Source organism: Camelina sativa, chromosome 14, assembly GCF_030686135.1.
Source record: "Camelina sativa cultivar CO46 ecotype springtype chromosome 14, ASM3068613v1".
NCBI classification, from domain to species: Eukaryota; Viridiplantae; Streptophyta; class Magnoliopsida; order Brassicales; family Brassicaceae; genus Camelina; species Camelina sativa.
Window position 1 is genome coordinate 5,925,947 of NC_141893.1, and position 13,022 is coordinate 5,938,968.

The following is a 13,022-nucleotide window of genomic DNA, read 5'->3' on the forward strand; positions in this document are numbered from 1 at the left end:
TTGTTTCTTTTTTTTTTTTTTGGTTAATGAAAGTTTATATTTAGTTCTTTATGGGCAGTGGCATATGGATCGCCCCTTGTTGAAGGCCTAAGCTTTCAAAAGAGAGCCCATTAGCGTCCTAGCAAATTCTATAATCAAATTTTGTAAAATCGTACATTTATTGGAAGTTGGAAATGTTACAACTTCCGAAATTTTCCTTGCAAAATTAAATCTTACAAATAATTGAGGAATTGAAAGACGAAGTAAAACATAAGAGGACCTAATTCATTTTTAAATATAACAACACAAAATACACTCCTCATACTAGTACTTAAGCTGCAAAGCAAAGTTTGAATTAGATATTGTAGATATGAAGTATCAGTATTATTAAACTGTACAATAAATAATTATTTAACGTGTAACTTAAAAATCATTTAAATTAGGTAACCTTTAACCTTTTAGAGTAAAAATAACATACACTCATGTACACTCCCAACTTCATTTTGAGGGTTATTCAACTTGATGTTTTAAGGATTTGGTAGGATTTTAATATTTTAGAATTTTGAAAGATTTAGTAAGTTTTTAGGAGATTTGATTGTGTTTTAGAGTTTTTCTATTTTAAGAAAAGAAAATGAAATGTAATTCTATGAGATTTGACTATTGAACTTTGGGTGATTTTATAATATTTTACAACACAATACCAAAAGAAAATCAGATCAATAGTCCTCAGTTCATGTAAAACTTAAACCCAGAAACTGATCAATAGTTGGATCAATGGTGATGTTTTTTTTTTTTGTCCAAATAATAATCTGATCGAACTTTCTATGAGCTTAATCTTAGAAACTGATCCAAACCAATAGAATTCATTATCCCTTTATTCTGCCTCTGGTGATGCTGCGGCAAACCCAAAAACTTTGACGGCTCAGGCTGAGACTGGTTGAGAAGGTGGCTGATGATTGGTGGGAGTTTTTGGCTTCAAGATTTTTAGTCTTTTTTTTTTCTCTGAAATCTTTCAAAATTTCACCTCTATAGGTATGATTTTGATTGTCATACTTTTCAACTAAAAAACAAAAGAAAGTCTCTTAAAATCATCTAAAGTAGCAAGTTTTAAAAAAGTTGTGATAAATTAAATAACAAAAGATTTCAAGTAGGTTTTTAAAATTACTGATTGAATAACAAGAGATTCTATATTATTAATCTTAATTGAATAACATAGGATTTAAGAAGATTTTTTAAAATCCTTAATTGAATAACAAAGTATTTTAAGGATACTCTAAAATCCTTTAGAATGTCAAACTCAATACCCCTCTTTATTTTATTGTATACAATTTAAAGGTTTGCAACGATAATACACATTTTTGTTGAAATATATAGAGGGATGCGTCTGATGATAAGTAAGCCAAATCTGTTTTCGTAAATACTAGTTCGTAAAATAATCAAGGCTTAATTAATTGTTCATTTCTAATTACGTACTTGGCCATTTATATGTAGTGTATACAACTTTTTCATATTCTTGGGAGTGCTATTGAGTAATGAGCGGCGCAGAAAATACATAGCCTTTTTGGGCTTTGATGTATTAAAAATTGGTAAAATCACGATTGTTATAAGTTGCAAGTGAATATTTGGCTTTAACAAAAGCATCTAAATTCGGCTTTTAGAAAAGAATCGTAATCATTAACTGAGCCACTTGAAGATCATCAAAAGCAAAAAAAAAAAAATAGTAATGATATAATTAATTAGTGTCTACAACCCTAAGACAAAGGATCCAATTCTCTTGCCCAATGAGAGGCAGAGATTATCCAGGAAGGCTCTTAAATATTCAATTTTATACTACTATTATGATAGTTGGAATGAATGAAGACTTAAAAAAAACAGACTAGTGAGAGTTGAATTTACTTCCTCTATATCATAAATGATAATTTTCTAGTATTTTTTCTTATCAATTAATGCAAAAAAAATTGTAAATTTCAAAAACCATTAAACAAAAATTTAAAACTTTGATGAAATATTGGTTAATAATTATAAAATATCTTATTATAAATAAATAATACATTTATTGTTGAACATTAAATGTTTTTCTTAATTCATGTAAAAATCCTAAAACATTATATATTGTGATACAGAAGGAGTACTTTTTAATGTTGGAAAAAAACCCTTTCATTTACTAAATGCTCACATATAGGGTCATTTATTTTCCTAGATAAATTAGAACGCTTTGAAGTGATAATATAAATTACATGTTCTCTTGGGAAAGTTTAAATGATGATACTAGCTAACCTAGTGAATCTTGTAAGAAAGTATATATATATTATGTGACCACATAATTTATTTTGCATTTTATTTACTCTATATATCTAACATCGATCCTTTGGTTCCAATGCGCTTGTGACGAATCAATCATATCTACAATGAAGGAGATATGAAGAATCGATGTAGGGGAATATGGAAAAAAATAAAATAATGAAAGAAATGGGAAAGAAAGCAACTTGCACTTATTTTGGCCTAATGAAAAGTTTTATTTGTTGGGTAGTTAAATCTTAAAATGTACGTAAATATATATATATATATATATATCCTTTTGTTGTGTGAGAAGTTTTAGCACCTTCGATAAGAACATTTATATGTTCGATATCAGCCATTGATTATACATGTGATCGTAACGCTAGTTTGAGAGAGAGAATAATGTCATTATCGAATTGAAATATAATTAAGACCGCTGCAACAATAAATCCCAAACATGTTGAACTAATTATGTGTATCACTTTTATTTATCATAAAAGGCAAACATCTTTTTCTTTTCCAAAAGCATAAAAACCCTAGCCACCCTTTTGTATTATAATACATAATCGTTATAAGTTGAACGCTAAGAAACAGTCCTAAATTTTCAATTTTGTAATGATTTGAAATATAATATGAACACGTCACCGCTCCTAACATTCCAATTCAGTTGTTTTAGATCTATATCAAAATGTAGACAAACTACCAAGCAAATGAAACGATAAAAAATAGAATATAATGGATACATTGGCAAACAAATAAACCTATTCAAATTGTGATACATAATATAATAAAACACATTCATCTTATAAAAACAGATATATACATGATCCTTCTATTTTCTTCATGTGCATTTTTCATATTCTTATTCTACGATATAATTAAATTAGGAGTGCACTGGAGTTGTTAATTACTGAATTGTACTTTTAATGAATACTTATTTTGGTGAAAGGAAAATGAATAGTTAATTTAACGATGGATAGATTTATAAACAAAAAAGAGGAACGTCGAGGATACGATCTTGTAATATATGTTTAATGCAAATGACGCATAAGTTCTATCTAATCCATATATACATAATGTTAATAAATAAAAAAATTGAACTTTTAAGGGTGTTGAGTTCCTATCGGACAAACTATATTCTTCCAGAAAAACAAAAGAGAGGAATATATTGAATTATGATTATTGTTCTTGACTCCTTTATCTCTCATATTGTTGTCTACGTCATTTTCAAGCACATTTAAAATTTAATTTTCAGTATTTTATCAATTTGTGGTTTCTAACCTGACAATTCACCAAAAAAGAGTGTTTAAAAAAAAAAAATTGAAGGCCTAACATTACAAATTTAATCGTATACAATAAATATGCCAAAACATTAGTTCCAGTCCCATATATAACTTTTCAGTGAACAACAAATATTAAATATGTAATCATGTATCGGTCATTTAGAACGTATAGCACTTAATGAATACGTTTAAGTGACTCTATCCGAATAACTAAACCATTTGAAAGTTGATGTTAGTATCCAGTATTGCCAGAATTAATATAATTTGACGAGGATTTGTAGAATTATCGTGCATAAAAGACATTAAATTTATGTAAAACACTAAAACATCATTTTCATAGATGAATATTAAATGGTGTATTTTTTTTTTTCTTTTTTTTGTAATTTTCCAACTTTCAGATTGGAAATTTTGATCATGTCGTAATGATGAATCAGCATGTGTAACAAGAAAATAATGTAGCTGATCCAAAATATGATACATTATAATAGGCTGGTCTAATCTCCACTACCCGATGATTTACTCACATGTAAGGTATTCGGATCACGTTGCTCAACATGCTAACATAAACAAGTGATATGGTCCTCTATGATGATATCACTCCATTTCCTTTCAAGCAAAACTCAACTATTCAAGCACTTTTAGATACTAAGACAGTTTAAGCATAATTGATCAGTTATATAGCACTTGACAGAGGAAAAGCAAAGAAAATGAAAACATAGTAGGCGATATTTTGGAAAGAAGTAAGAGAGTTGCACACTGCATACTTAGCTAATCAATTTTATAGATATGAAAACATTGAAAAGCAAACCGAGGGGATACGATAACATGAAGCAAGACAAAGCAAAATAGAAAACTGACACCAAAACCCTAAAGAAGTTCGACCAACGTGCCAAAACCCTAACTTCCTTCCCACCTTAATTATTAATTAGTAGTGCTACCCATAGTTCATTAAACAAGTGCCCGACACCGATGATACATCACGCGAAACCAACATTCCGTGGAACAGCCTTGCACTTCAACGGCTGCTTCAGCTCCATAGACAGCTTGAGAACCTCAGCGAGCTCAACATCACAAGAACCCTTAACCCATTCGAAATTCTGAATCAGTTGAGCAATCCAAAGATGGACAGTAGCTAGACCCATTGCTTTACCAGGGCAAACGCGACGTCCGGACCCGAACGGAGCCAATCTAAGATCAGAGCCCATGATGCTCACATCCTCACCACCAATGAACCTATCAGGGTTAAACACTTCAGGGTCGGTCCAGATTTTGGCGTCGTGTGTGATGGACCACATGTTGACCATAGCTATGGTTCCTGCAGGGACAAGGTTGGGACCTACGTGAACATCGTGGATAGCGAGTCGGGCCCATGAGAGGAGTGGACCAGGTGGGTGGAGCCTTAGGGTTTCTTTGACAATAGCTTGGAGGTACGGCAGTTTTGGGATGTCGGAGTCAGACAAGGATCTAGTGTTGTTACTTGTAGCAGAAGCTATCTCTTTGTAGAGCTTATCCTGGATGTCTTGATGCAAAACCATTCTAGCAAGAACCCATTCTACTAGAATCGCAACAGTATCTGTCCCTCTAAAAATCATTTCCTTAAAAAATAAAAAATCAAAAGATTAAAACCTTGGATACAAAATATAAATAAAACTCACATTCAAAGATTAAAAGTTTTCTCCGAAGGAAAAAAAAATAGTGAAAGTAGCTTACCCAAAGAACAGCAATCATGTCAGAATCAGACAGCTTTTCATCCTTTTGCAAGCCAAGCAAGACATCAACGAAGTCCTCTCCATTAAGATTGTTGCTCTTCTTCATCTTGTGTTTGTCAATTATTCCGCCGACAAAAGTGTTGACTTCAGAGACCAAAGCTCTACACCTCTTCCTCACTCCTTGGAAGTCAAACCAACGAAGAAGCCAAAAGTGATCGCTCCAGTTAAATATCCCAAGCAACTCATAGCCTTCACTCACCAGCCTCTCCAGGAAACACCCAACTCCATTCACTTCATCAAAATCGTAACTTTCACCGAAGACAGTCGTCATTACATTATTCAAAGAACCAAAGTGAACGATCTTTTTCACTTCAACTTCACCACAAGCATCAGACGTGACAAGGCTCTTGATCTTCTTCACCATCTTCATACCGATCCCAACTCTAACACCTTCGAAACTCACGATTCTCCTCGGACTGAAAAGATGAGTGGAAGAGATTCTCCTAAGATTCCTCCAGTACTCACCATACGGTGCGAATCCCATCGCACGGTGGAACAGTAGCTCGTAAGCTGACTCCTTAACCGGCCGGTCCGCAAAAGCAGAGCTGTTCAGAATCTCTTTAGCAGTCTCCGGTTCACTAGAGATGACGAAACGCGAAAACCCAACAGAAAACGCCATCAACGGGGAGGCCTTGAAGCGTTTTGCAAGAGCGGCTAGAACACGGTGGGGATTAACGCCGGAGAAGACAGAAAGAGAACCAGATGGTCCAGGAATCGCAACCCGGTTCTTGGATGACCCGGTCCAGGCCCATGCGAGCCCACCTGGTGAGAGGAAGAAAGCAACGGTCGCTACGAATAGCGAGATCAAAGCAAAGGCTTCGACGGTGAGAAGGTTCAGGTTGTTAAAGAACAGAACGTAAGCTTCCGAAGACATCTCTCGGCTGAGTTATGGAAGGAGAGAGAGATAGAGTGTTCTGAGTGTGAGAGATGAGGTGTTTAGAGTTTATGATGAAGATGTGAAGTGTTTTGTGCATGGGAAGAGTGTTTAAATAGATGTGATTTACTAGTTGCATCGTTGATATTTTTTTTAAAAACTTATTAATAAGGTATTAATCTTTAATGATGAATTAAATGTTTTAAAATTGTATTTGCATTGCATTGTTGGTCAATTTGTTTTTTACTGGTGGAGCGATTTTTTATGTTGCTTTCTTTTGTTATTTACTAAACTTTTTTGAAAATCGCTACATTTATATTCAGTATAATAAAATAAATTTTAATGGTTTGATGGTAAAAATGGTTTATTTTTGTAAGGGTTTTGGAGATTTTCTAATAATCGAAACCCATCATTTTGGTATAAAATATCAGGAGACAATATAGTGTGATTCATATGGTTTGTGTGAAGATTTGGTATGTTTTCTTGCAATAATTGGCAAATTGTAGTTGTGTCATGCGTAAAAATATTGGAACAAAGTCAAGATATTTTCAATCATGTAATAAAAACTGTTTTTGGAATACATAATTAGATTAATAGGATAAGCTTTTTACTACCATATCGATCTATTTTATTAAACATTGAACATCACATGAATAATATCAATATCAAACTCACGCTAAAACAGCTAATCTATTCGAAAAGATCCATTCGCTCTCCGGATACAATTTAAAATTAAATGGGTGGAAGTTTTTTTTTTTTTTTTTTTCAACAAATGGGTGGAAGTTAATGAACCAAAATTATAAAATAGTACTTAAGGTAGTAATTGCGAATTCGGTTACGTGGGACAAACGATTTGATAGTGTGGTACGGTTGAACTGCAGTACGTGCAGGACAAAAGTATTTGCGGAATAAATGCGGTTTATGTAAAATATGCGGTTCAAAATAATGTTTGATTGGTAAAAAACTATTTGCGGTACGGATTTCTTATTATTTTATTAATAACTAATATAATTTTTTTTATTTTTTAATGTTTTTAATATTATTAGATATTATAAATAAACATTATAAACAAATATATCATAAATTAAATTGTCTTTATTGTCAATGAAAAAGTAATTCCATCTATTATTTATAAACTTTAAAAACCAAAAATTATTTTAAATTAGTCATGTAAATTTGTGTTCATTAAAATAGTGAAGAAATACATCGATTTAAACATAATTTTGTTCTAGAGAAAACTATAATTTAAAAAAAAATAAATCAGTTAATTATACATTATTGGTTTAATTTGTATTGATGAAAAAATAATCAAATTTATTTAAACTAAAATATAACTTTTATGTACATATTTATGCACAACTAAAAATATTTATTTATAAATAATTAACTTTTTTTTGCTATTTACAATTTATGTAAATTAACTTATTTATTTTGTTATTTGTAATACAATTATTTCTTGCATAAGCATCTTGTTTTTAACTCAAAAAAAAATTATTATTTAACACAAACCTTCTTTTAGTACACATTTAGACAAGTATTAATGTATCATTTTTATAATTATAAATAAATGAAAGAAAAAGAAAAGCGGATTTATGGTGATACGCACTATATATCTATATATCTGGAGAAAGTTTATTGGTGAGGCGTTTTTCATTAAATACGACAGTACAAAAAGTTAATGCGGTTTTCCTTTTTATACAAAAACGTCCCGCTTTTTCAATCACCATTGAAAACGTTAGTATAAAAAAAGAGAAAGAATGTTAAAGAAGAATCGATATGAGGGAATCGTAGCCGTCTTTGCCACTATTAAATGTACGGATTTATTCATATTTTAGTGTGGCATACTAATTTTTTTATTTGAAAACATTTTTTTTTAACTTAAGAAGAAAAAAAAACACTCACTTCAGTCGTGAAATCAAATGTGAAAATCGTGGTTAACAATCGACAATTTCATCATTCCACAATTTTAAACGACTAGAATCTAAAAAGAAAGATGAATACTAGTTTCTAATTAAATCAAATTGTTATCACTTATTCATTTCACTGTTCCATTAAATTTTTTTTACGGCAAATACCAATTAAAAGAATTTTCAACACCAACTCAAAAATGGCAAACAAAAGTGTGACTTCTCTGTATTAACTCCATTTTGTTTTTGTTTCACACTCATAAATATGAGTTAGATGCAAACGGTGCAGTTAATACATCTGGCAAGGCGTGCTCACATGGTGAACAGAAGATAAAATCGTTATGGCTAGGCGTTGGAGGCATCTCAAAGGTTCGAGGCTTTTTTATTTCACTATTCGATTTAACATTACGAGACACGTGGAAGGAGTCAAATCAATAGTAAAGTCAATATCAGTATCATAATTGAAGAAGAAATATCTTTGCCGTGTGATTGAGAGATGGTCCTTTGTAGTTTTTTGTAACACTATGCACATCACTGTTGTTGTGCTCTTTTCAATTTTTACATTGCCAATTTTACTTCACAATTGTGCAAGATACATAAATTAATATATATACTTGTACTAGGATTTGCGTAGAGAAGAAATATAATATATATAAGTAAAATTTAAGGGGAGACAAAGGGCAGTGATGATTAAGAAAATACAGAAGAAAGCTGACATTAGTAAACACGTAAAGCTCTGTGATGTGTTATGGTCTACTAGTCCTAGTGTTGTAGGCTTAGGCCTGCTTCGTCCAGCTACTTTCTACTGCTTAAATTTACTGTTTCGTATTTTATATTAGTGTATATATTACTTACTTGACAGACAGCGAAGCCCATATCTCCTTTTGACATATATACTTTTAGTATCAGTTGTAGTAAATGGACCAACTAATACTAATTGATTGATTTCATGGTTCTGATTTTCTTTATGTATTTATGACCCTAATTCATATTGACCTATTAAATTATTTGGCTAACTTATTAACTGATTAATTATATGATTTTTAATAGATTAGTAATGAAAATTGTTCACTTTTAAAAAGACTTATCGGTTGTGATTAGTATATGACATATAATTTTCGTTGTAATCAATAACAAATATTTTTAATGTTTTACCATTTGTTTACTCACTATTTTACATTTCTTTGAAGTTTGAATTAATATTATCTATGGCTAATTATTATTTTATTCGCTAAAAGTTTTATATTAGTTTATATGAGTAATCGGACTCGATTCTTTAATTTTTTATAATTTATTAACGAATTTAGTTATGGAAAATCAAAGTAATGGAGACATGTTTTATAATACTGCATGTTTAATAACAAACAATGTTATTCCATAATTCTACTATATTAATTGGAAAGTACAAATATGAAACTAATCTTAAAATGTATAAAAAATTACTTGACATTAGAAAAAATTAATTAAGCTTAGTTAACTAATTTAAATTAAATATAATTAATTAAAAATAAAAAACACTCACAGATCAAATATTAAATAATCTAAAAAAATCTAAAAAAATATTTTTTCTCTCTAATAAATTATGGACGAAATTACTAATTATTTTTTTAAAAATATATAAACTAATCAGAATTTTAAAAACTAAGATTTTATATCCAAATATACAATAAAATCATTTTTGATAACTAAATTCGAAGATTTTGTTAAGATTTTAAATTATGATTCTCCTATCATCTTTATTTTATTTTATTTACAAATTGTTTTGAATTTTCATATATTACTTATAATTAATAAAATTCATATTTTTCTGCATATGTTGTGATTTGAATTTTTTAAAACGAAGATATATTATTAAATGTATGAAAATGTGTGTTTTAATTTCCATATCGGCGGGTTGATAAAACTAAATTTATATAGATGCTAAATTAATAATTTTTATTTGCTCACAATTATAATATTTAAATTACTATTTTATATTTCACAAAATAATGATGCAAATACAACAAACAAACAATATAAAACTGTAATAATACGTCAAAAATAAAATACTATAATATTCTAAAATAATTAGTATTCAAATAGACTAATAGATTTACATAACAATTAAAAATAAATATTATCTCAAACAAAATAACTTTTTAAAAAATAAAACAATAATTTTTATTATTATATCATAATTTTTTTTTAAATGTTGACCCGTGCTTTAAGCACGGGATATATTCTAGTATTCTAGTAAATTAATACACATCTTCTCAAACAATATAAGCTAGTTATATTATTATCAAATATGACCAATAAATACATGAATATATGGAAATGTAGCTGCAATTCTGTTAAAAGCAAAAGCGTCTACAAGTTGATTGGAAATTTAGAATTGTAATATTATGTGGCAAAACCAAATCATGATATTTATTTTGGAAGTAATTGAAATATTTGGTAGAATTTGACTGATAAATACATACTTACATAGAAATGAAGTTACATTATTTTCTTACAACAAGAACATGAGTAATGTTTTTAAAAATGAATTATGTAGCATGCAATACTTTTTAGAAGAATCATAATAAGAAGGAGCAAAACCAAAGCATGAAATGTTCCTATTTTAGTTATCATTAAACAGAAAAACTTGATAGTTTCATAAATTAATTCAACTATTTGTAGGACTTTGATTAACAAATACATGCAATTACAATTCTTTCTTGAAAACGAGATAATGATATAGTTCAAAAAATATATTTATGCAGCCTGAAGTAGTTTGATTAGAGATATAACTTGTAATAATAAAATAAAAACATGAAGTATTCATATTTATTTGTCAATATGAAGTGTTCATATTTATCTATCACTTGTAAAAAAAATGCTTTATGTTTTTTTTTATATACCCGTTAAACTATTTGATACACTTTAGTCAGTAAATATATGAAGACACATATTGTTGGTACAATTCACTTTTAAAAACAAATGTGTAAAGTAGTTCAAAACAAATGTAATTGTGTCACATAACATATATTCATTTAAATTAGAGTTTGTATCATTAACTAGAAAAATCAGAGTATTTTGTAAATTTTGTAGATTTACATACCTATTTAGTAAGATAGCTATAACTTATACAAAAACATAAGTAACATGAAATAGTTTGGTAAAAGTCCTAACACAAAGAAACAAAATCAAAAGTTCAAAACATAAAGCATACATATTTATTTTTGTCACAAAAAAATATATGATAATTTTTGGTTAGAAAGACAAAAGATTGCAATATTTTGGATCCAGCAATGTTCTTACAATTCTCTCTTACACACAAAATCATAAATTAGATCAAACAAATAGAATTATGTAACATTACATATTTGTGTAACGGTGTTGAATGAAATAACAAAGCTTGATCATAAAAAAACAATAGAGAAATGTTTGATAATAGTTTAACTTTTTAACAAAATTTGATCACTAAGTAGATAAATACATATAATTGCATTCATGTAACATAAATATAAATAAACTACAACTTTATCTTGATATTAAATTTATGAAGAATGTTTTAATTGAAATAACACAACATCAAAATAGAAATAACAAATTAGTTTTATACACCACAAACATCTCATATGATCTACATGCATTTATACATCATTTACATATCAATGACTTTGTTGTAACAATATTTTTAATAGATTGAGAATAATGTGACAAATTTGTAACTTTGAATCAATCATATTAAATGTTTGAGTATCTTTTAATGTATATAGAATATTTTTGTAATGTCATCACAACTACCACTCATAACTATCTAAATTTTAGTGAACTTTTTTTGATAAATTTCAAATTTCATTTCAGATATTATTTTACTATCTAAATTCGTAATTTTAAAATATCAATAATTGAAATTAATTTATTAATCAAATATGTTCACTAAATATTTTTATCACTTTCATCATTTTATATACTAGTATAATTTGACACTGTTTTCATATTTTAATTTTCTTAGAATAATATTTTATCATGTCTATACTTTAAAAGATTTTGTTATCAGTTTGCATGTTAACAAATAAAATAATTGATAAAGTTTTTGAAACTAGTTAATAAGTTTTTGAAACTAGTTAATATGTAGAACTTCATGTATGACTTTTTAGAAACTGTTAAATAACTTAAATGAAAAGGTGCATGTTCTACATCTTTTTTTGGAAAAGACATACTACATCAGTACATCAGGAGTATTTTTACTATTGACAGCTGTTTTTGCTGTGAGACCAAAATAGATTTTAAATGTAAAGCGTAGGAATAAACATGTAAGAACAAAAAAGAAAAGAACTGGAAAGTGAGAGGCCAAACCAGACCAGAGTGGTTTTAAATCTTAAATGAAAAGGTGCATGTTCAAACATAACCAAACCAGAGTGATATCATTCTATTTCCTTTCTCCTTGTTTGGTATGTGGTTAAGGATATGAATTGGGTATATATTTTTAAAAAATCAATATATTTGTGAACATAAACTGTATATTGAGATCTCATTCTATTTGGATAAATGGATCTTTTTTTCAAAAAAATTTCTTTTATATCTAAAATTCAGTACAGATTTTTTTTATAACACATATATACAAAACCGATGATTACATTTTGAGTTACTTTCGCATTAGCTATTTGTTTTGTTATTTTTCAGAGTGATTTTAATAGAAAGATTAATGCTTTCTATTTACTATGCAAAATTTATATATAATGTCATTTTCTAAGTAACAAAAATATGCATGTGTACACGTTTCCCAAGATTTGGTGTCTATATGTTTTTTATCAAAGAAATAATAACGAAGCAAAAAAAAAATTGTGACACTAAAATGAAGTCAAAATAGTTTATTAAAAACATTTCTTAGTAGTACTTACCGGTAACGTGAGTTAAGCATTTCAGTTATTATTTTCGCTTCAAATTTTGTTGTTAGATG

The 13,022-nt window shown here is 28.6% G+C and overlaps 1 protein-coding gene across 1 annotated transcript; it reads right to left on the bottom strand.

Annotated features, from left to right (window-relative positions):
- Positions 1–4,306: 4,306 nt before the first annotated feature.
- Positions 4,307–6,294, bottom strand: LOC104740031 (cytochrome P450 78A5). Its single transcript, XM_010460531.3, has 2 exons — positions 5,253–6,294; positions 4,307–5,137 (listed from the first exon to the last, which is right to left on the bottom strand). Exons 1-2 carry the CDS (start codon positions 6,183–6,185, stop codon positions 4,520–4,522), a joined length of 1,551 nt encoding a protein of 516 aa, XP_010458833.2. The 5' UTR covers positions 6,186–6,294; the 3' UTR covers positions 4,307–4,519.
- Between the last annotated feature and the right edge of the window lie 6,728 nt (positions 6,295–13,022).

What these genes read in the sequence shown, in the direction of transcription:
- LOC104740031 (XM_010460531.3), bottom strand. Translation starts at nt 6,185, where the DNA reads ATGTCTTCGGAAGCTTACGTTCTGTTCTTTAACAACCTGAACCTTCTC. An exon ending in ACATGATTGCTGTTCTTTGG is followed by an intron (nt 5,138 to 5,252) that starts GTAAGCTACTTT and finishes TTATTTTTTAAG; the next exon opens with GAAATGATTTTTAGAGGGAC.